At 36.6% G+C, this 25,627-nt stretch overlaps 1 protein-coding gene across 9 annotated transcripts in view; it reads right to left on the bottom strand.

Moving 5' to 3' along the window:
• Positions 1–25,627, bottom strand: part of LSM14A (LSM14A mRNA processing body assembly factor) — a 53,916-nt gene that overhangs the window by 14,218 nt on the left and 14,071 nt on the right. For all 9 annotated transcript variants that reach the window (XR_009491168.1, XR_003030189.2, XR_003030190.2 and 6 more), the window contains 3 exon segments: positions 15,077–15,240; positions 12,720–12,849; positions 3,827–3,949 (listed from right to left, as the gene is read on the bottom strand). Coding sequence is in view for 6 of the 9 variants with exons in the window: in XM_005218991.5 (XP_005219048.2) it covers positions 3,827–3,949; positions 12,720–12,849; positions 15,077–15,240 (417 nt within the window). In the remaining 3 variants the exon portion in view is untranslated.

The following is a 25,627-nucleotide window of genomic DNA, read 5'->3' as shown; positions in this document are numbered from 1 at the left end:
TTTATGAAGTCAGAGCCTGGTCACAGTATGAACAGAAGAGTGTAACACTGGGTGCTCCCATCATGCTTTTGTCCCCTATGTTTGCTGTAAATCCCTGCTCAACGTGCTCTCACATCCCATGATATTGTAGCAAAATAGGTTTTGCTTTAAAAAATAATGCTCACTTTTATGTAAAAGAAAAAAAAATCCCAAATATGCTGCAAATGTTCCTATCTACCTGTGCTATTATGCACAGGCTCCAAACTGGTGACCTGGCCGAGTGCTGATAGCACACTGGTTGTTGTGCACCAGGAGCTTCAGGGATTATTTATCAGTATCCTCCCCTGGTTCATGGTTATCTAAAGTATGCAACAACAATGTGTGTCACTATTTCTAGCATTACATTAATGTCACAGTTCAGTCTGCCAACAACAGAAACACTGTAATTTTCCCATTAATTATAATGGGAAATCATGGTGCAAGTTTATGTAAGTTTGGACCTAAGAGAAAAATTTCTGTAATTATTTATCACCTTACAGAAGTATTTATTTGTTAAAATAAAGGTGATTTATTTACTGAACAAGTGTTATGTTTTTTGAAAAGCTTGTTATTTAGGTAATTCTATCTTTAATCTCTGTTTATTTAGTCACATCAGGTCTTAGCTGAGGCATGCAGGATCTTCAACATGTCATGTGGGACCTTGTGGCACAGACTCTTGTAGCTCAAGGGCTTAGCTGCTCCACAGCATGTAGGATCCTAGTTTCCTGACCAGGGATTGAACCTGTGTGCCCTGCAATGTTATATGGATGCTTAACCACTGGACCACCAGGGAAGTCCCTGTTTATAGGTAATTTTATGATAGTCCATTAAATGATCTTATTTATATAGGGGCTTCTCAGGTGGTGCTAGTGATAAAGAACCCGCCTGCCAATGCAGGAGATTTAAGAGACATGGGGTTCAATCCCTAGGTTGGGAAGATCCCCTAGAGAAGGGCATGGCAATCTACTCTAGTATTCTTATCTGGAGAATCCCATAGACAGAGGAGCCTGGTAGGCTATATACAGTCCATAGGGTCACAGAGTCAGATACAACTGAAGCAACTTAGCATACATGCAAACATAAAACTCAAAAGCTCTTATTATAAACACACTCCCTCAAGTTACCTTCATTCTTATCTTCCCAGTTGCAAGAAAATTCTAGGCGTTAAAATTTGATAAATTTCAGAAATTTAGTTGGTGAAATTAAAATGCAGAACCCCAGGCCTCCTCTCTGTTTCTTGTAAATTTTTTTTTAAAAAACATTTTAATTTATTTAAAACTTAGTCTGAAGTATGAGGGAAGAATTCTGGAGTTAACTTCCCAAATGATCAGACAGTTATCTGTTAACATCATTTACTGGACAACAAGTCTTTCTCCACTAATTTAAAAACAGCATCCTTATCATATATTAATTACGTATTTATACTTGGATGTATTTCTGACTTTTGCTCCATTCATCTCTAAATTTATTCCTGCATTGTTTATTTTATGTATACTTTATTAAGAGGTAAGCCCTATCTCATTACTTTTATTTTTAAAACATGTCTAGGTATCAGATCAGATCAGTCGCTCAGTCGTCTCCAACTCTTTGCGACCCCATGAATCGCAGCACTCCAGGCCTCCCTGTCCATCACCAACTCCTGGAGTTCACTCAGACTCAAGTCCATCGAGTCAGTGATGCCATCCAGCCATCTCATCCTCTGTCGTATCTGCATGCTTTTAAGACAGTCTGTGTATGTATTTTATTAGGTTCTCTTACAAAGTACAGTAAAGTTATTATGAGAAGTAAAGTCTTCCTAAAACTAAATCTTTGTATTTAGAGATAAGATATGCTTTTCTGATTATAGGTAACTTCTTTTATGTCCCTCTATTATACTTTCTTTCATCAGAGGCTGGTCATATTTATTATATATTTTCTATATAATTTCTATTTCTCATTATTGTGAACATTTTCTTTTATCCCCATTAATAATCAGTGGGTTAGGTTTTAGGACATCTATTGATTTTTGTACTTATTCTCTACATTTTACCTCTAATTGAAGTCCCTTATTAGTTTTAGGTTTTTCAGTGAATTCTCAATTCCAAGAACAATGTTACCATCGACAAATAATACTAATTCTAGTATTCATATTTCTTTCTTTTTCCTGACATAGCTAAAAATTCCAGAACAATGCTGAGCAGCAATGAGATCCAGAGTTATTATGATTTTAACAAGAATCTTTCTGGTGCTTCAATATTAAGGTTAATGCTAGTTATTAATTAAGACCGCTAACATCTACTGAGCATGTTCCCTGTCAGGTACTATGCGGAGGGCACTACACACATTTTAAAAAAATTAACCCTTACAATAAGTCTGTTAGTTTATCAGTAAGTCCTATTTTATAGTACAGAAAATTAATGCTTAAAAAGAGTAAGTATTTTCTCTCAGAAGGAAATCTTATGTTAAAATCTGCAAATAAATATGTTATTTCTGGGCAGTGAAATCAAGTATTTTTATTTTCTTCCTATGCTGAGTGTAATTCTTTCTTTAAAGATGTATTTTATTGAAGTACTCACAAAGTTGTGTAATTTCTACTGTAAAGCAAAATGATTCCGTTATATACATACACACACGCACATTCTTTTTTCATGCTTTTTTTCTATTATGGTTTACCACAGGATATTAAATATAGTTCCCTGTGCTATACAGTACACTTAGTCTATTTCTAATTTATTAATACTTATAAGAAATCTTCAGAATGTTAACAAATTAAAAATTAAGTTAAGTTAATATGAATAAGAGTAACTACAACTATTTCAAAATATCTAAAGTGAGATACACAGGATTATGTTTAGCACTGGCTTGATTTTACCCTGAAGAGTTTTTGAAAATATTGTCCTGATTACAGCATATTTCTGAAATGACTTTACATTGTTTTATTTGAAAGTAAATATCCATATAAAGCTATGGGCCAGTATCATCTACTTTAGCAGCAGATAAAGACAAGGAATCTTAGAATCACTGAAGGTTATGAGACTGGCTGGTAGAAAAACAAAATTAAAAACAAATGAAACAGGATCCTTTAAGAAGTTTATTAAAATGCAGATCTCCAAGCTCCCAGGATTCTTATGTATCAGTTCTCAGGATCTACATTTTAAAGCATTCCAGATTAGATTTGGTTCTAGGTGGCGGCCACACTGAGAACCACTGCTCTAGATTATGAGGATGCTAGGAAAGATGCAACAGCATAAGGAACAGCTTGTTTCCTCAGCTACTATTTCAAATTCAGAGAATTCATCCTCAGTAGTGAGTCTGAGTATAATATTTTAAGTATTGTATACAAGTACATATTATATATGGCTTCCCTGGTTGCTCAGCCAGTAAAGAATCTGCCTGCTATGCAGGAGACTCGGGTTAGATCCCTGGGTCAGGAAGATCCCACAGAGAAGGAAATGGCAATTCACTCCAGTATTCTTGCCTGGAAAATGCCATGGATGGAGAAGCCTGGTGGGTTTCAGTCCATGGGATCACAAGAGTCAGACATGACTTAGTGACTCAACCACCATATACAAGTAATATAATCGCTTTGTTAGAAAAAAAAAAAAAATTCAAACAGTGTTCACCGTTTTCATTTTATGATCTAAGAATTGTGAAAAGTCTAAACAGTGGAAGTCATTCAATAATGTACTTATTTGGATGACAATTTAAAAAGAGCTAAATAGAAATTATATACGTGATTCACAATCTGCAAAAGCTCTTCCATTCAAAGAAAGACAAAAACCACCACAGAAATTTAGAATGGAAATTTTTGAAGGAAAAAACAGCTTACCTTGAGATAGCTGTGTTTTTAGAGCTCTTGAATCCTGTGTAAAGGCAGAACCAACCACACTACTTTGGGAGAGGGCACTGCTGCTTGATGCTTCTGTTCCAAAGGATGTCAAGGAGCTTCCGGCTTTAAAAAAAAAAATTTTAATGAAAATAAAAAAAATTTTTTTTAACCTTTCTATTATATAAAGTAATATACCATGTTAGTGATGATAACTGTCCTTCCCCATAACACCTGAGCAAGTTAGTAATACTAGAAATTAATGAAACTGAATCAAAAAATAATTTTGAGAAAATTTTGGCAGTATATACATATAAAAGCAAGCCCATATGTACTCCAGCTTCTTTGGAAACGATTTTTGTAACATATGCAATACTGTCCTGAGCAGTTATACAGGTAGGACAGCAGAATGCACATCAGATAGAGAAGTAGCAGAAATGGTATATTCAACACTAACATGAAGGTTCAATTATTTTAAAACCAAATATCTGTATAAATAGCCAAATCAGCAGACAGGTCTACAAAGCGCTTTTCCAGCATTTCCAATGGACAATGTACTCCAGTCCATTTTAATGCTTCTCCTCAGGACAGTATTGTGGGGCTATGTTCTGCCTAAAGCAACCACAAAAAGCTCAGATAATATGAAGAAGAAAAAAATCCCTCAAAAGGACTCAATTCTTTGCTATATTAGGTTATGTCAATCTTCTCTACATTTCTTCAGAATTTATGAATCAATCACTTTCCACATGCTGTGATCTCTTAATATTTAATCTACATAGGTTTTCAACAGTCTTCCTTACCCACCTCTATCTGCTTTAGTTTATAAGCAATCGCCTCCGCCCCCCGCCAATCTGCCTACCCCTCCCCTCATTATTTTCATGTCTACTCCACAACAGAAGTTTAATTACCTGCTTTTAAATTACTTGAACATTATGGACATGTCCCTCACATCTTATTTTCAAGCTAAGCAACTCTAGTTCCTTCAACCATTACTTACCTTCACATATTCTTTAAGCCTTGCCTCTGACTTCCCCCTAATTAATGGGGCAGCAGAACTTATCACAGAATGAATGGGATTCCTTAAGAGTTGTAATCCATTCAGGCTGTGGCCTCAGTCAGCTAAGGAGAGGCCTAACATAATCTCCCACAACACGCCCAGAAATGTTGAGACTAGTGTTCTCAATAGTTCTGTAGAATGCTGAGTCCCTCATCCCTAGCATTTCTAGGTAATGACCAAGATATAGACTACTCTGATGATGCGTAGGCAACCTCCACCCTGCTCTGTTTTCTCACCTGACTCAACCTCCTACTCCTTGCCCTCTGGTTAGAAAACTCTTCTATATTCTCCATCTCTTTTCTGAGTTCTTGGTCATACAACACCCACCTCCTTCATGCCAATTCTGCTACTGATTTATCTCAAATTACCTTTTATGCATAGGGTTAGGGAGGGATCAATGTTAATTTTTTCCAAATAGATACCCAGCTGCTGCAACATTATCTGTTGGAAAGATTTCCTCCTTTCCACTGAACTGCACTGGCATCTTTGTCTTAAGTCAGCACTTAAATAGGTCTATTTCTAAACCCTCTATTCTCTACCTGTGTTTGTCCATTGTTGTACTGATCATTCCCTGTCTTGAATCTTGAAACAGCATATACTTCAAACTTCCTCTTTCTTCCAGAGTATATTGGTTATTATAGTTTGTATTTTCATACAAATATTAGGATCAATGTGTTAATTTCTATTTTTTAAAGTGTGATGGGATTTTTACTAAGATTATGTTCAACCTGTAAATTTGTAATTTGGAGGAAAAGTGTCACCATAAAAATACTGAATCTTTTAACCCCTAAGCATGGATTTATGTAGATTTGTAATCTCTCTCAGCAACGTTTTGTCATTTTCATTGAACAGCAGTTTTCCAAGCATCAGCACTACTGACACGGTGCGCCAGACAATCCTTTGTTTTGAGGGCTGTCCCATGCATGATAGGATGTTAAGCAGCAACCCTGGCCTCTGTCCACTGGATAGTAGTAGCACCCAAGTTGTGACAGACAAAAATGTCATCCAACATTATCACATGTCCCCTGAGGGAGGGGGATGAAACAAACTTCCCTCTACTGAGAACCACTAGTACAGAGGCTTTTAAATATCTTTTTTTATATTCATTCCTGGGTATCTGATGTTACTGATGCTATTATAAGCTGCATTGGATTTTGTATTTCATTTACCAATAATCTGTTCTAGATCAGCAAATTTTATAATTTGTCAAATGGTAAATAAAATATTCTAGGCTTTTCAGGCCACATGATCTATTACAACTATACAACTCTGCACCTGTAGTGTAAAAGTAGCCACAACATGCAACTAAATGGGTATGGCTGTATTCTAATAAAACCGGAGGCTGGCAAGATTTGGTCCACAGGCCATAGTTTGTCAACCTGCCTATTCCGAATATAAAAATCGGGTTGATTTTTGTGTGCTTACCATGTGTCCCTTACCATGTTAAATTCACTTATTCATTCTAGTGGTTTTAATATTTCTTTGCATTTTCTATACACAGAATCATGTCACCTTCTGATAATGACATTTTTAGTTCTGCCTTTCCAATCTCTGAATCTTTTATTTTTTCTTGCCTTGTTGGACTGACTAGGACCTCTAGAAGAACACTACATGAAATAAGATACAATTCTGCTTTCACTTTATTCCTTACCTTAAGGGAACAGCCTTCATTATCCCACATTATGTATGCAAGCTTTTCATTATCCCACTATTATGTATGCAAGCTTTTCATTTCACTGATCAAATGAGGAAATTCCCTCCTATTCCTTAGTTGCTGATAAATGAGTATCAAATTTTATTGAACACTTCCTCTATATCTTTTGGGACTGCAGCTTTTCTGCTTCATTTTGTTAATGTGGTAAATTACCAATGATTTTCAAATGTTATAACATCTTTGCATTCCTGAGATAAACTTTGTCATTATGTACTAACCTTCTTATGAATTGCTGACTTCCACTGATAAGACTACGTTGAGGATTTTTATATGTATGTTCATGGAAATTAGCTGTAATTTTATTTTCTTGTAATTTCACTTACATTTTGGTATCTTATCTTGCCTTCATTACCTGGTTAGGAAGTGTTCTTCTCCTTTACTCTCTCAAAGAGTTTGAAAGATTGGTAAAATTATTTCTTCCCTAAATGGTAGAATTTACCAGTAAAGCAAACAGTCTAGAATTTTCTTTATTTTAAATTACAGTTTCAACTTCTTTAACAGAGTGCTAGTGAGATTATACTTTCTCTTGTATTGGTTTAGGAAACCTGTAGTTTCAAGAAATTTGGTAATTTCATCTAAAATGACAAGTTTGTTGACATAAAGTTGTTCACAGTATCTTCACATTATCCTTTTAGGATCTACAGTGATGTCTACTCTTTCATTCTTGATATCAGTATTTGAGTTTCTCCCCCTTGTTTAGTTTTGTTAGAAGATTATTAATTTTATGAAATTTCTTTAAAAGCCAATTTCTGGCTTTATTGATATTATATATATACATACTTTTTTTTTATTAGTTTCTATTTCCTGTTTTAACTTTTTTCTTCTTTCTAGTACTTTTGGGCTAATTTTCTTTCCTTTTTTTGTTTTACCCTTCTTAATAAACTGGTAGCTTAGAGCACTGATTTTAAAATATTTTTGTTTTCTTATATATGTGTTTAAGGTATGAGCTAAGCAATGCTTAAGCTCCACTCAAAAATTTTGATATGTTGTGGTTTATGATCATTATATTTTAAAATATCTTCTAATTTCTCCTGTGATTTCTTCTTTAATTCATTAATGATTTTATGTTTGTTCAACTTCTAATTACTTGTCTATTTTTTCAAGTTATCTTTATTATTAACTCCAAACTTAACTTCTTTGTGGTTTGAGAAAATACCGTGATTTCAAGCTTTCTGAATTTAATGTAACTTCTTTTATAGACCAAGATTTGACCTATCCCAATGATTGATCCACACTTACTTAAAAAGAATCTGCTGCTGCTGCTAAGTCACTTCAGTCATGTCCAAATCTGCGATCCCATAGACAGCAGCCCACCAGGCTCCTCTGTCCCTGGGATTCTCCAGGCAAGAATACTGGAGTGGGTTGCCATTTCCTTCTCTAACGCATGCATGCATGCTAAGTCGCTTCAGTCACGTCCAACTCTGTGTGACTCCATGGACGGCAGCCCACCAGGCTCCTCTGTCCATGGGATTATCTAGGCAAGAATACTAGAGTGGGTTGCCATTGCCTTCTCCATGAAAAGAATCTATATTCTGCAATTGTTGGTGTTGGTGTATTATTTTATAAAAGTCACATACACATTTAGGATTGTTACAGCTTTCTGATGAACTGCCCACTGTACTGTCATAAAGAATCCTTCTGTATCTTTGGCAGTACTTCTGATCTTTAAGCAGTTCTGTCTGACGTTAATTTTTCTAACATACTTTTCTTATCATATAACAGGGTCTTTTTAAAAAATTTATTTTAATTGGAGGCTAATTACTTTACAATATTGTGGTGGTTTTTGCCATACATTCACATGAATCAGCTATGGGTGTACATGTATTCCCTATCCTGACCCTCCCTCCCCATCCCATCCCTCAGGGTCATCCCAGTGCACTAGCCCTGAGCACCCTGTTTCATGCATTGAACCTGACTGGCGATCTATTTCACATATGATAATATACATATTTCAATCCTATTCTCTCAAATCATCCCACCCTTGCCTTCTCCCAGAGTCCAAAACTCTGTTCTTTACATCTGTGTCTCTTTCGCTGTCTTGCATACAGGGTCATCGTTACTATCTTTCTAAATTCCATATATATGCATTAATATACTCTATTGGTGTTTTTCTTTCTGACTTACTTTGCTCTGTATAATAGGCTCCAGTTTCATCTGCCTCATTAGAACCTAACAGGGTCTTTTTTTAAAAATTCAGTTTGATGATCTCTGCCTTTTAACCGGAATGTTCAATTCCTTTACACATTACTGAAGTAGGTCTTTTATTTATTTTTGGCCACATCACATGTCATGTGGGATCTTAGTTTACCCCAACCATGGGTCCCCTGCAGTGGAAACACAAAGTCCTAACTACTGGACTGCCAGGGAATTCCAAAGTAGATCTTTAATAATCCTTAGTCTGTCATTCTTAATGCAGGAAACACTCTCCTGGTTTATACTAACTTTATAAAGTTCATAAGCAAGTTAAGTGTTCATTAAACTCAGTGATTAAAAATTAATCTGTACAAAACACTAGAGACCTAAGAGAATCACTGTCCAGTATGATTTGATTATTTAAGCAGCTAAAATGTATTCATTTGCCTGACTGTTCAGGCAATATACCTCCTCTTGCGCACAAGAGTAGTATGAGAGAAAGCACACCATGGCTGTTTGCTGCTTCAGTTTATTGAGATAATTAATTTTTCCTAAAGGCCTATGAATTAAAGGCAGTTGACCTAATCTTTGCACATAAGAACAATCTGAGTGTCAGCTTAAAAAAATAACGTTGTAATTCTACGCACTGCATCATTTCTTTCAAAGTATGAGAGTATCTGTTTCCTCATAATCATGACAAAACAGAATATATTCAAACTTCTGGGTTTCTGTCAAATTGATAATGAGAAATGGTGTTGTGGTGCTGATTTAATTATCTCACCATAAGCAAGATTTAAGCATCTTTCCATGTTTAAGGGCCATCTGTATTTTTTTCTGAAAAAGGCAAAGTTAGTTCCTAATCTTTATCTATTTTTCTGTTGGGTTGTAGATCTTTATTTTCAGAAGCTCTTTAGATATTACAGATACTAATCCTTCATGATATAAACTGCAAATAAAACTATAAAAAGATGATAATATATGAAAATTAAAATGGAAAAAATTCCCCCAAACAGCAGTAGAGTAATCCCAATTTATTTAAACGTTCTCTTTACATCAGAATACTAGGCACAGAAAATGAAAACAAGAGGCTTAGATTAAAATCTGGCTTAATTTGTATCAACACAAACTGTATCTGAGTTAATTCTGTTTCTAAAGAACATCTGCCACCTTAATCAATGCTACAGTTTTCCTCCTCCTCATTTAACTATTTCTAAATACTATATATAGTTCTTTAATTAGCCACTCCACAAATTATTCTACCAGTATGGAAATCAAACAATCAAAAATAATTTGCTACTGCAAAAGCTAGTCTACTCATATGGAAAACACAAGTAAAACCTATGTTTTGACATTCAAAGAACAATTAGATAAAAGTATTTATAAGGAATATATTAATGTATTTCACCACCACAAAATACTCTGATCAGAGGAGCAGGATGTGAGGAATAGCAAAAGCAGCATTTACTATGCAGACATTTTGTGTTAGACCCTGTTTCAAATACTTTTATAAATACTGTCATGCAACTTCACAGTAATGTAGAAGGCAAGTACAACAATACAGACGTTAGCTAACTATTCAACTTAGTGAAAGGAATCTCAAAAGGATAAAATAATTTGCAACTGTCCCTTATTTTGAATCCTCAGAATAGGATTCTAATAACATAGGGTATACCTTGATTTAACATGGATAAGTTAACATTGATCTTTCCTTGAGTAGGATTAGGAGGTACATGGACCAAAGTTATTCCACCTATCCAAGAAGTAATTAAATATTTAAATTCTGATTAGAGATGAAAGAACTACCACCCCCAACAAAAATATATAAACTTGAAAAATGTCAAACTTGTGTCAAAAAAAGGGAGTACACTGAATATCAATATATTCCTCACCTAGCTCACCAACTACTACCTTCTCACCACGCCTATCCCATTTTTTTCATTTTTTCATATTGCGATATACAGACTTCTCTTTTCACCTACATATGCCATAATCAATCTGACTCTTCACCCTTCAGTACTAAAGTCATCTCCCTAAAACATATTCTCCTATATGGTTAACCACAATACCATTACCATCTAAGAAAAGGAACATCATCCTACATTTAGTCCTCACTCAAAGTTCCTCACTAGTCCCTAAAACATTCTTTATTATCAGCTTTTCCTGAAACTTGGGATCTGACCATATATTACATTTGGATGCTATGTTTCTTCAGTCTTCCCAAGTCTAAAACAGCCCTGCTCCCTCTCTTCTTCACAACACTGAATCCTTTGAAAAACCTGACCTTCTGAAAATGTATGTCAGTTTCTTCAAGGTTAGAGTCTGCAGTTTTAGCAAGAATGCCCAGAAGTAAAGGTGTTTACACCTCTCCCATGTATCATCACACCAGAAGACATATAATCAATAATTATGGCAATACCAAACTTGACAAATTAATTAAGATGGTGACTGACCATCAGATTTCTCCATTATAAAGGTACATCTTCTCCCTTTGTAATTAACAAGTAAACTGTGTGATGATACTTTAAGATTATTTTAATATCCTGTTTCAACCTCATTCACCCAATGATTTTAGCATCCACTGCTAATCCCTGCTAATTATTTCACTAGAGATTAACAATGGTGATTTTCTATGTCCACCATTCCTTGTATTTCTTAGCTAGTGCTATTTTACTAAAAAAAGAGTTTCCTTTTTCTTCTTTTTAAAAGGGGCCTAGATTCCGTTTAGTGGGGAAAAGTATTTAGAAAGCAAGAACTGGGTCTACACATGTCCTTTGCTACTGGGTATCATTGCTTCTAGGCCTTTTCTATGAACAGAATCAGGAAATAATCATTTTTAAAACTTTTTTAAAAAAAAAAGTTTTTTAAAACTCAGTTTTAAAAAAATGAGTTCACACCTATACCTCCAATTCACATTCACTACCACAACACTGTTCTTTACCTTTCCCCATTCAATATGTGTATCTCCCTTCTCCAAGGTAAAAATACCGTTTATCAACATCAATATATTATTCATATGCCTTATCCTATTATACATACAAAAAGTAGTTTCAAAATGAACACCACCAATACCACTACCAATTATAAACCCTAAGTCACGTTTTCTAAGAGTTGTATTTCTTCTTTTAAGAGTGTAAAATATCAGTGTAGAAGTTTACTTAATTAATAAAATCTACTAATATACTAATGAGTTTCAAGATAAACTTGAAAACTGGATTTGTGATTCAGTGAAATAAACTGATAAGTGATTATTTCAATGAAATCAATAAAGGTATACTTAAAAGGTAAAATGCACAGCTACAAAAACACAAAAAAGTTCATCTCATTATATCTAGTTGTACATGAGAGCCTTTGTCTTCTAGTCACAAGTAGGACTGTTACTAGCCTAGCCTGTCTATATTTTCTATAGTGTTGTGTATATTAGTTGCTCAGTTCTGTTCAACCCTATGCAAAGGACTGTAGCACGCCAGGCTCTTCTGTCCATGAAATTCCTCTAGGCAAGAATACTGGAGTGGATAGCCATTCCCTTCTCCAGGGGATCTTCCCAGTCCAGGGATTGAACCCATGTCTCCTGCATTGCAGGCAGACTCTTTTATGACTAAGACACCAGGGAAGCCCGTAGTGTTGTTTACTATTCCTTAACAACAGGATTATCTCCATTTCCCTTTTTGAAAACCCATCCTATTGGAAAAAAATGTTTATTTTAAATGGCTAAAAAAAAATTTTTTTTTAAAAATAAATGGCTATATCTTGTGTAAATTTAAAATAATATTCAATAAAATTTGGTAATTGGATATACCTAGATTTTTAAAAGTTACTATTCTAAGAGATGGCCTTTATAGAACCACTAATCATTAAGGACCAAAGTCTTCAAAATAACAGGTTATAAAAGGAAGATCAAACAATGTCTGAAAACTTGTGGAAGGTTTTATACATCTTTATGATAAAGACAGGAAAATTACAAAAAAGAAAGAAAGGAAAAAAGCACAACATACCAACACCAACAGCCCCAAACTGCTGTCCAACTAATGAACTTGGACTGAACTGACTGTACGTTGGCATCCTGCCAAAAGGTCCATAGGAGCCCACTGACTGGAATGAAGAAGTAGATGAACCTAGTGAAGACTGAAGAAAAGATTATGGGTTAATTTATCAGGCTCTAAACAATATGTGCATAATGGAAATAAATTTGCATATTTACAGTGTAAAGAAAACTATTAAATTACAATTACTAGACACAGAAGCAATTATAACAACTTGCAACATGCACTTAATGTTATAACAGTTGAATAATCTGACTACAATATTTGATTTTATTTGTCAATTATACTTAATGTGATTTATAAATACTTTTTTCTACAATGAACTCCTCTTTTAGGTTTCATTTTAGAGCAGATTTAGGAAAGAACCAAAGAAAAGTTACCTGAGTAAGTAAATGAACTTTGTTTAAAGAAAGAATATGAGAAAAATCAAATTTGGTTATATCAACAGTACTAAGTTTCAGTCTTGTAAGATATTTCACTTTTGATTTTACTCTTCTTTTCAATCGTTAGAGGTATACTATTACATTTACAGGAAAGAGACTATCCCATACAAAATCATTTACTATTTATACTTTAAATATAGTTATTATTATGCTGGGGCTTCCCTGGTGGCTCAGACAGTAAAGAACCGGCCTGCAACGCAGGAGACCCAGACTTGATCCCTGAGTTGGAACAGCGCCTGGAGAAGATTCCTTGTTCAGTGCAGGCAACTATTTACATGAGAACATGCCTTTTCTCCCTGCATTAAAGAAGTTTGCGTTTTCTCAGGGATCTTCAGTTGTGGCATGTAGGATCTTCATTGCGGTTTGTAGGATCTAGATCCCTGACCAGGGATCGAACTCAAGCCCCCTGACCTGGGAGTGTGAAGTCTCAGCCACTGGACCACCATGGAAGTCCCAGCCATTTCTTAATAAAAAGCTTATCTTGTATTCAGAAAAAACAGTAAATAAATGTTAAAAGGTACTTTTTCTCTCCCCCCCTCCCATTTTAATTTTACACAGCACTTAATATTTTCTTTAGGAGCGTTCATTAGGTATTTCCTTTTAAAAGCTGGAAAGTACATTCTCTGCAAGATAATGCATATACATTTTGTGTGTTTTTAACAATCAGTTTTGTGAAAAACTAAGATTTTTATCACTCTCAGCATAAAAGAGTAAGTTAAAAAAGCCAACAAGCATAATTTAGTGCAAATTACCAAAGGCTTCTGATAGAAAAAAAGTTGGAAAGAAAATGGATTCAGAAGGAAAGTCACATGGGGGCAACAAAGCTTTCAATCAGTTATGCACACAACTAAAAATACTCTTATGTTAACCTGTCTCCTGTGCTGCTGCTATAGTAGAAATCCAGAGTTTCTATGTATTTCCAATTAACATATAAACGGGTACTATAATGAACATCCTCTTTAACTCATAATTTGCAATCTATTAGACATCACATGTTTCTGTTTTTAATAAAATACACAAATTTTGAAATTTCTCTTAATGAGAAGCCTTAGGATCTTCTTTTTAATACTTTATTACAGAATCAAATAATATATCTGTATATGTTAAAATCCTTTTGTGTTTGTGCTGACTAGATAACACTCCATGTACACTATACAACCATATAACGTGATTCAGCATTTTTCTCATTAAACCTAGTAACATACCTAAGAGTAGCCACTATCACCCTGGTTTGTAAAATGAACCACGTATGAATAATATATAATAATAGAATATATGTGAATAATATAGTGGAATGGATCCTGGATTCTGGAGCCAGAATGCCTGGGTCTGTTCAAATTATGACTCTAATTCAATTTCCTCACTTATAAAAAAAGAGAATAACTATAGTACCAAGCTCAGAGAGTGTTGTGAGGTTTGCTTTATTATATGTGCAGTGCTTTTAACAGTGCTTCTCATAAACTCAGAACTCAATAAACATTAGCTACTTTGTTGCTGCAATCAGAGAATTCTTATGATAAAAATTAATTCCTGGGTTTCTCTGGTGATCCAGCGGTAAAGATTCCAGGCTTCCACATGGGAACTAAGATTCCACATGCTGTGTGGCCCAGCCCAAGAAAAAGAAAAAAAAAGAAAAATCCCTCAGCTATTTCTTACTCTATTTAGTTCCGATTTATCATCTAAAGAGAGAAACCTGGATGAGAACATTACCCAGGTATTCTGGGTATCTAGGTAACTAGAAAATGGTAATAAGCTACATGAATGTTCAATAGAGAAAATTTAAAAGACTAAAACAAGGAGGTAAAATCCAAGGCTAGTTATGTGTATGAAATTTATTTGTACTCCAAGACAGATTTACAATGTTACCTGAACAATAGCTGGGTCCTGAGGCAAAGAACATTGTGGTTTTGGCGGCTCACAAACAGTAAGGTCTTTAATATCACTCCCACGGAATATTATGTATTCAAAGACTTCATCTCGAGGTGGTATTGGACGATCTGTTGGTCTGTCTTCTGTACCAAAGGAGCGAACTGGTAAGAAAACAGAGGATATGAGATAGGTGTCTACTCACTGTATTCAGGTAGCGCCTCTTACAGTGCACTGTTTCCAGTACTAAGGAGCAGTCCTTAAACGCCTTCCATGAGAAAGTATTCATTAATTTGTTGCTAAAGTAAATTCTTTTTAAAAGTGGAAAAGAAAGTGGGTTTTGCATAGAGTTACATGTATTCAATTTAAAAGACTATCAGTATTATGAATATTGTATTAGAAAGTATTGTGTTCTTTCTACATTGTCACTTACTTATATCTTTGGTGGTTGTGGTAAGAGGTGCTAAAAAAAGCCCTTTCATTGTTGATTTATTTTTAATGTCCCCATTCAGCAAAATAAAAAAACTAGCAACTTGTGTGTTGTGTGTGTGTGTGTGTGTGTGTGTGTGTGTGTATAGTGAATCTTCACTGAGTGAAGATTTTCCCAATCTACAAAAATCCCAAAGTCTGGGAAACTGAGCTTCAGGTTTAAGACAAGACAATGAAAAGAATATCTTCCTTGGTTAGTAGTACGTCCTCTAGAAACCAAGTAAAGCCTCTGTCAGCTACTCGGCTCCATGGGACAGCCTGAAATGCCCTAGTTACCTAAAATATCTACCTCGTAATTAAATCTGACTATTCTAACACTCAGGGTGGCATTATTCAAAGTTGAACTGTGACCAGCTGTTGCAGGGTAAACTAGCTAAAAAAAAAGATTCTGGAATCCACTGACTCAGATTTTCTGTGAAGAGGATACAGAAATCTATATCTATATTTTAAATCAATTCCTCAAAAGTTTCTTATCAATACTACAGTTTCAGGTTCACTATCTGAGGAGACTTCTGAAAATGTTGACATCCCCACAGAAGCTCCAAATAAGAAAGTTTGCCATATCAGATATTATTCATTTAAAGAGTATCCTAGAGGAAGCAAATCCCTTAACACTGTGCAAAGTTTTATATTTCTCTGCAGAACTTATCCATAGCTAGACTGAAGATACATATTTCAGCTTAAATGCCTTTTTTTAATCCTAAAAATTTTTTGAGGTACTCATGAGACTTTCAGGAAAAGATGATGGCATCTGTAGGTTTGCAAATGACTATTCTGCCCTATAACTAAAGAAAATTAAAAAGTTAAAATACCCCTAAACCAAGAAAATACCTCAAACCTATGCCATAAAACTTTATTAAAAAGTATCATGCAGATATTTTTTGAGTTAGTCCACTCTGGAAGGCCAAATCCAGTATCCATATATAGCATGCTGAGAAATTTTCCCAGGCATACTCCAACTTGATGGATGGGGACACAGATGTGATAAAGGAAAAGATGTAGAATGTCAGAGCTGAAGCTCCCCTCCCTCTCTGGTGGCCAAACAATACTGTATCAGGGCAGAAGTAACAGACATGGTTTTACGTTTTGTCCTTTAACCAAAAAGAAAGCTAGGAAAATTACAAGCGGATCAATCTCACTCCTAAACTCAGCACCAGCACCATTACCACCATACAAAGTTTTATAAAGTCCCAGACCTCCAAGGTAACAAATCAGCTCATCCTGAAGCTGCGGGCAGGTGGGGTGGGGTTAAAGGTCTTCCATCTATAAAACCAAAGAGAAGCTCTATTAGGCTATCCAAGGCTTAACAAAACCATTCAAATGATATCCATATATCCAAAAGAAAGATGAAACAAGAAAATTTCAGAAAGAACTGCTTTATATTCTTAAGAAAAATAAAACTCACATACTGAAAACACATAGAGTTAAAGAAAGAAAAAAGAGGTAAGACAAATATAGCTGCAGAATAAACCTAACAAGAACAGTCTATGAGAAAGACAACAGAACAAGTAAGACAAAATGCAACTAAAGATAACAAATTTCCTGACATAAGGACCTAAATATGATGAGAAGGTTTCACTGTATTTCCAGAAAAAAAAAAAAAAAAGAACTTTAGTGCACTATAAGCCATACAGACTTATCCTTTGCTACATCAAAATAAAGAACTCACAGAGACAATGGCATTAAAAAATAAAGAGATGGACAATAAAATCATTTAAACATATTAATGTATGTGACAATTTACCAAGGTGCTAGTGTGCATGCACGTTCAGTCACTCGGTCATGTCCAACGCTTTGCGACCCCATGCCTGCCAGGTTCCTTTGTCCATATAATTTTCCAAGAAAGAATATCGGAGTGGTTGCCATTTCCTACTCCATTCCCCACTCAGGGATAGAACCCATGACTCCTGCATTGGCAGGCGGATTCTTTACCACTGAAGGTGCTAGGATAGAATGTAAATTTAATAGTTCTGAAAAACATTACAAAGTTACAAAGTGTTAGAAAAGTTAAGTGATGTTGCTCAGTCCTGTCTGACTCTTTGCCACCCTGATGGACTGTAGCCGACCAGGCTTCTTCGTCCATGGGCTGTTAAGATGGTATCTATTTCACACTCTATTCTCACAAAAATTGGGAGATGAAAATAAGAAGCAAAGGAAACATGAAAGGAAATTCATAAATGAATACTCTCAACTTTTACAGTAAGGAGTTACCTAATAAAAGATTGGGGGAAGTTGATAAATTCACATACATTGGCTTAAAAATTTGTTATCTGCACTCCTAAAGATAACCCACAATAGAGCTGAAAATTAAAAGCATACTTTCCAAAATACGGTATGAAGACAATCTCTATCATACAGCAGGAGAGTCAAAGCAAAAAATTATGGCAACAGACACCATGAAGAATGATTTGCACACACTAAGAGTTTGAGAAACAGGTTCTAATGATAGAGACTATCTGATCAGATTTAATGTTTTCAAGACAGTTCTTGTAGTATTATAAAGAATAACTTAATTAGAACAGCAATCAGAAGGGTATACATGTCTGGAAGATAACAGAACAAATGAGAGGTAGTGAAGGCTGAAACCTGGATGCTAAGAGCAGAAAGAGAAAGCAGGACAAGAACAGAAAAAGTAGAAAATTACCAGTAGTATTCTGCTACAAATAATTTTAATACATGAATTAGCTCATGTGCAACTGGCTAATAAGGGAATTACGTCAGTACAGTCAGAAATCACATTGTTTCATTCCTAATTTATTATAACGTGCTATTTTATTTTGTTTTATTTATTGTATTTTAGGGAGCAGTGGCTAAACATAGAAAACCACATAGGAACAGTATATGATTCCCACTCACCCCAAGTTTCCTCCTGGCTCAGTAACCAGTCCTTTCTGTGTGGTTCTTCCTGATCCTGAGGCACTCTTTCCTTGCCTCCAAGTAGCAGACTCAGCTCTCTGTTATACTTTCTTCCATCGTGCTACCTTACTTTTTTTCCCTTTCAAACTGGCAGACAACTCCATTGTTAGGTATACTTCACCAGCAATTTTGTTAATGTTATCTATTAATTCAATTCTTTTTCTTTTTGGTCGCATCACCGGGCTTGCAGCATCTTAGTTCTCTAAGCAGTGATTGGACCCAGGCCTCAGCATTGAAAGCGCCAGGTCCTAACCACTGGACTACCAGAGAATTCCCGATTTTTCTTAATCGCATTGTTGTTTAGTTGCTAAGTCATGTCCAACTCTTTTGCAACCCCATGGACTCTAGCCCATCAGATTCACTGTGGTAAGAATACACCACATGAGATCTACCCTCTTAACAAAATTTTAAATGTACATCACAGTATTGTTAATTACAAACAAAATTACAGCAGAGCTCTACAACTTTATCACCTTGCTTAAAAACTTTTTGCCCATTGAACCACAATGCATCTTTTTCCCCTACCCCTAGCAACCACCATTCTCCAGTATTTTTCCTTCTGTGACTTGGAAGATAAAATGAAAAAGGAAGCACAAGGTCAGTTTGGAAGTTATTGGGCAAGTGATGGTGAAAAGGTACTTAAGGTCAAAATATAACATGATTTATTAAATGTAATTTCTTACTCAGAATCTACAACTCTGTCCACATTTTTTTTTCCAAAATAGACTGCTATATTATTTGTAACATCAAAAAGTTAGGTAAACATACAACAACATTAAACATGCTATTCATGAGGCAGATTATAAAACTATTAATTTCAAAAGATTACAACTATTTAAAATAAATACATAGGCGTGAGGGGCATCATGCAAGATGGTGGAGTAAGAAGATCCAGGAATGGTCCCTCTACCCAAATAACTACTGGGCTGGCAAACAATCTGAACAAACCATTTTGGAATTATGGAGTCTAACCAGATGCCTGTAAAATCCAAGTGAGCATCTAATGAAGAAAGAGGTCGCTAACTTTTGGTGAATTCTGGCATTTTGCAGAGTGGCTAGCTATTACCATTCATCATCTCCCATCTCTGTAAAAGGCAGCTATGGGGACAGTCGCCCATGTTCCTGGCTAGCTTGCTGGTGCCATGTGGGGAACAGGGATATTGTCCTCCAAAAATTTAGGGTTGTATGCTATGATCTACCTAAAAATTCACTGAGAAGCCAGCCAGAGAGGCTGACCATTTTTTTAACCCTCAAGGGCAGGGCAAAACTGACTTCCTCAGTAACACTGGAGAAGGCATTTAAAAGATTTAGAATATCTTTTCTCCCCCTCAACAACAGCAGAATGCACATTACTTTACATTGCACATAGAACATTCTTCACAACAGACCAAATTTTAGGCCAAACCAACTCTCAATAAATGAAAAGGATCGAATTTTATCAAGTATCCTCTCTGACTAAAATGGAAATAAGGCTAGAAAGTAGTAATAGAAGAGAAATTAGAAAATCACAAGTATTTGGAAATTAAACAACTGACTCATAAAGAACCAATAAGACAAAAAAGATACCATTAGGGAAACTAAGAAAAAATTTGTATGGCTGATTCATGTTGAGGTTTGACAAAAAACAACAAAATTCTGTAAAGCAATCAACCTTCAATTAAAAAATAAAGAAAAAACTTGAAGACAAATGAAAAAGAAAACACCACCTGCCAATATTAGGGGATATAAAGAATGCCATACTCAAGAAAGAAATTTATAATTATAAATGCTATATTTTAAAAATCTCAAATCATCTATTAAGAAACTAGAGGAATTTGCCTGTGGTCCAGTGGCTAAGACTCTGTGCCCTCAATGCAGGGGGCCCAGGTTTGATCCCTGGTCAGGGAACTAGAACCTACAGGCCACAACTAAGAGTTTGCATGCTGCAACTAAAGATGGAAGAAACCGAGTGTTGCAACTAAAACCCAGTGCACTCAAAGAAAGGAGAACAAAAAGAAGAAAGAAATCAGAAAAAGAGCAAACTAAGCCCAAATCCAGCAGACAGAAGGAAATAATAATACTGAATTCAACCCAAGATAAACAACACAGCAAACAGAGACACAGAATCATTAAAACCAAAAGTTGGTTCTTTGAAAAGATCAACAAAATAGACAAAACTTTAGCTAGTCTGCTGCTGCTAAGTTGCTTCAGTCGTGTCCGATTCTGTGTGACCCCATAGACGGCAGCCCACCAGGCTCCCCCGTCCCTGGGATTCTAGTCTAGACTAAGGAAAAAGATGGGGAAATGTAAATAACTAAAGTCAAATGAAAGCAAGAACATTACTACCAATCTTACACAGACTAAAAACTTATAGGAGAATACTATGAACAATTGTATGCCAACAAAATAGATAATCTAGACAAAAAAGAAAAATTTCCAGAAATATACAAATAACCAAAACTGACTCAAGAAGAAACAGAAAATCTCAACAGATCTTTAACAAGTCCAACAAGAGACTGGGCTGGTAGTCAAAACCCTCCAAAGAACCAGGACCATACTTCACTGGTGATACCAAATTTCACTGGTGAATTTTACTGAACATTTTAAGAATTAACATCAATCCTATTCAAACTCCTCCAAAAAACAGAAGAAAAAGGAATATTTCCTGACACATTCTATGAGGCCAGCATTATCTTGATACCAAGGTTAGACAAAGTTTCCGTAAGAAAACTACATGAAAATCTCTTAAGAATACAGACACAAAAATCCTCAACAAAATACTGGCAGACTGAATCAAACAGTACATCAAAGGGACTATACTTCATGACAGTATAGTCCCTCTGACTAACTGTGCTGGCTAGGCCTTCTAATACATTGCTGTGTAACAGTGGTGGAAGTGGACAACCTTGTCCTGTTTCTGTTCCTAGGGGAATGTTTTCTCTTTCACCACTGAACATGATGATGCTGGCTATCATGGAGTAGACTCCTGAAAGTCCCTTGGACTGCAAGGAGATCGAACCTCTATCCATGGAATTCTCCAGGCAAGAATAGTGGAGTGGGTAGCCATTCTCTTCTCCAGGGGACCTTCCCAAGCCAGGGACTGAAGCTGGGTCTTCTGCACTGCAGGCAGATTTTTAACCATCTAAGCCACCAGAGTGAAAGTGAAAGTGAAGTCACTCAGTTGTGTCCCACTCTTAGTGACTCCATGGACTGTAGCCTACCAGGCTCCTCTGTCCATGGGGTTTTCCAGGCAAGACTACTGGAGTGGGCTGCCATTTCTTTCTCCAGGGGATCTTCCCAACCCAGGGATCAAACCCGGGTCTCCCACATTGCAGACAGGCGCTTTACCATCTGAGCCACCAAGGAAGCCCATATAAATAGGTTCTCATCTCTAGCTTCTGACCAGAGCTCCAAAATTTCTGTTTTTTCTTAAAAGATAAATGTACTAAGGGCATCTTATGTTCTAATGTTTGGTCTTTGACCCTGGTTTCTGACACAGAGCTCCTAAATCTCTTGGAATTTCCTGAGTGATATCAGAGCATCACCCAGGAATTATGGATGGAGGTTTGTCACACAGTGGGAGAAGGCAATGGCAACCCACTCCAGTACTCTTGCCTGGAAAATCCATCGATGGAGGAGCCTGGTAGGCTGCAGTCCATGGGGTCGCTACAAGTCAGACACGACTGAGCGACTTCACTTTCACTTTTCACTTTCATGCATTGGAGAAGGAAATGGCAACCCACTCCAGTGTTCTTGCCTGGAGAATCCCAGGGACGGGGAAGCCTGGTGGGCTGCAGTCTATGGGGTCGCACAGAGTTGGACACGACTGAAGCGACTTAGCAGTAGCAGCAGCAACAGGAGGCGGTGACCAAAACCATCCCCACAAAGAAGAAATGCAAAAAAGCAAAATGGTTGTCTGAAGAGGCCTTACAAATAGCTTAGAAAAGAGAAGCGAAAGGCAAAGGAGAAAAGGAAAGATATAACCATCTGAATACAGATTTCAAAAGAACAGCAAGGAGAGATAAGAAAGGCTTCCTCAGCAATCAGTGCAAAGAAATAGAGGAAAACACTAGAGATCTCTTCAAGAAAATAAGAGATAACAAGGCAACATTTAATGCAAAGATGGGCACAATAAAGGACAGAAATGGTATGGATCTAACAGGAACAGAGATATTAAGAAGAAGTGGCAAGAATACACAAAGTGTGTTAGTCACTCAGTCGTGTCCAACACTTTGTGACCCCATGGACTGTAGACCACCAGGCTCCTCTGTCTATGGAGTTCTCCAGGCAAGAATACTGGAGTGGGTGCCATTTCCTTCTCCAGGGGACCTACCTGATCCAGGGGTTGAACCCAGCTCTCCTGCATTGCAGGCACATTCTATACTATCTGAGCAACCAGGGAAGCCCCCAATGTATCTGGTATAATGGAAGACTATTTAGCCATAAAAAGGAATTAAATTCTGAAATACAATACAATATGATGAATCTTAAAAACACACTAAGTAAAAGAAGTCCATCACCAAAGATCTCATATTACGATTCCATTTATCTGGAGTCAGAAAATCCACTGAAATTGAAAGCACATTAGTGGCCACCAGGGGCTGGGGAAAGGGAAATGAGAAATTAAAGTAAGTGTCCTTCAAACTGTGGGCAGAACACAGAAGAACTATACAAAAAAAGATCTTCATGACCCAGATAACCAAGATGGAGTGATCACTCACCTAGAGCCAGACATCCTGGAATGTGAAATTAAGTGGGTCTTAGGAAGCATTCCTATGAACAAAGCTAGTGGGAGTGATGGAATTCCAACTGAGCTATTTCAAATCCTAAAAGATGATGTTGTGAAAGTGCTGCACTCAATATGCCAGCAAATTTGGAAAACTCAGCAGTGGCCACAGGACTGGAAAAGGTCAGTTTTCATTCCAATCCCAAAGAAAGGCAATGTCAAAGAGTGCTCAAACTACAGTATAATTGCACTCATCTCCCATGTTAGCAAAGTAATGCTCAAAATTCTCCAAGCAAGTCTTCAACAGTATGTGAACCATGAACTTTCAGATGTCCAAGATGGATTTAGAAAAGGCAGAGAAAAAGGCCAACATCCGTTGATCATAGAAAAAGCAAGAGAATTCCAGAAAAATATCTACTTCTGTTTTATTGACTATGCCAAAGCCTTTGACTGTGTGGATCACAACAAACTGTGGAAAATTCTGAAAGAGATGGGAATACCAGACCACCTGACCTGCCTCCTGAGAAATCTGTATGCAGGTCAAGAAGCAACAGTTAGAACTGGACATGAAACAATGGACCAGTTCCAAATTAGGAAAGGAGTATGTTAAGGTTGTATACTGTTACCTTGTTTATTTAACTTATATGCAGAGTACATCATGAGAAACGCTGGACTGGATGAAGCACAAGCTGGAATCAAGACTGTAGGGAAAAATATCAATAACCTCAGATACACAGATTACACCACCCTTACAGCAGAAAGTGAAGAGGAACTAAAGAGCCTCTTAATGAAAGTAAAAGAGGAAAGTGAAAAAGCTAGCTTAAAACTCAACATTCAAAAAATGAAGATCATGGAATCCGGTCCCATCACTTCATGGCAAATAGATGGGGAAACAGTGACAGACTTTATTTTCTCGGGCTCCAAAATCACCGCAGATGGTGACTGCAGCCATGCAATTAAAAGATGCTTGCTCCTGGGAAGAAAAGCTATGACCAACCTAGTCAGCATACTAAAAAGCAGAGACATTACTTTGCCAACAAAGGTCCATCTAGTCAAAGGTATTATTTCTCCAGTAGTCATGTATGGATGTGAGAGTTGGACCACAAAGAAAGCTGAACACCGAAGAATTGATGCTTTTGAACTATGGGGTTGGAGAAGACTCCTGAGAGTCCCCTGGACAGCAAGGAGATCAAACTATTCAATCCTAAAGGAAATCGGCCCTGAATATTCTTTGGAAGAACTGATGTTGAAGCTCCAATACTTTGGCCACCTGATGAGAAGAGCTGACTTGTCTTCTAGAAAAGACCCTGATGCTGGGAAAGATTGAAGGCAGGAAGAGAAGGGGACGACAGAGGATGAGATGGTTGGATTGCATCACTAACTCAATAGACATGAATTTGAGCAAACCCTGGGAGTTGGCAATGGACAGGGAGGCCTGGTGTGCTGCAGTCCATTGGGTCTCAAAGAGTTGGACAACTGAGTGACTAAACTGAACTGATGGCTACACAACACTGTGACTGGATTAAATCATACATTTTATGATGGTTAATTTTATGTTATTTGAATTTTACTTCAATAACACACATAGTGACTTCCCTGGCAGTCCTGCACTTCCACTGCAGGGGTATAGGTTCCATTCCAGGTCTCCCAGGAACTAAGGTCCCACATGCCTTGAGGTGAGGCAAAAAACAAAAACGAAACACACACACACACCCCCCTACAAATATAGCAGTAAGAGAAAACACAAAATGACAGTAAATAGTTGGAATAGAATGCTGAAACTAGGAGTAGTTGTCCTCTATACTCTTAACTTCACATTGTTACATTGCTTTAGTAAGTCTTCTAGTTTTTCTTATTTCCCAAAATAGAAAAGTCCACATTTTAGGCTACCTTTCAAAAGAGTGGGAAGTAGGGAAAGTATTTTTTCCTGCATTAGTCTTAAAAGAATATAATCAATTCCCTACTTCTGGCTACAAATAGCAAAGATTTATTAATAGAAATGCATCCCATGATACTATTTTTTAATAAAAAAAGAAATAAGGTCAAAGTTCTGGCAAAATCATTTATCTAAAATATCTCTATCTCTGAAGCTGAAGTGAATTTGCTCAGTCGTGTCTTTGCGACCCCACGGACTGTAGCCTACCAGGCTCCTCCATCCGTGGGTTTTCCAGGAATGGGTAGCCATTTCCTTCTCCAGGGGATCTTCCTGACCCAGGGATCGAACCCAGGTCTCCCGTGTTGTAGGCAGACTCTTTACCATCTGAGCCACTCTATCTTTAGATCATGGCAAACTCAAACATACACTAATGTTAAACTTGGTTCACAGTGTATTAATTACCCACGTATGTGCATACTCAGTCGCTGAACTGTGTCCCCATGGACTGCAGCCGGCCAGGCTCCTCTGTCCACGGGATTTCCTAGGCAAGAATTCTAGAATGGGA

Source organism: Bos taurus, chromosome 18, assembly GCF_002263795.3.
Source record: "Bos taurus isolate L1 Dominette 01449 registration number 42190680 breed Hereford chromosome 18, ARS-UCD2.0, whole genome shotgun sequence".
In the NCBI taxonomy this organism is placed as follows: Eukaryota; Metazoa; Chordata; class Mammalia; order Artiodactyla; family Bovidae; genus Bos; species Bos taurus.
Note: the sequence above shows the minus strand (reverse complement) of the source record. Positions and strands in the feature narration are given on the sequence as shown.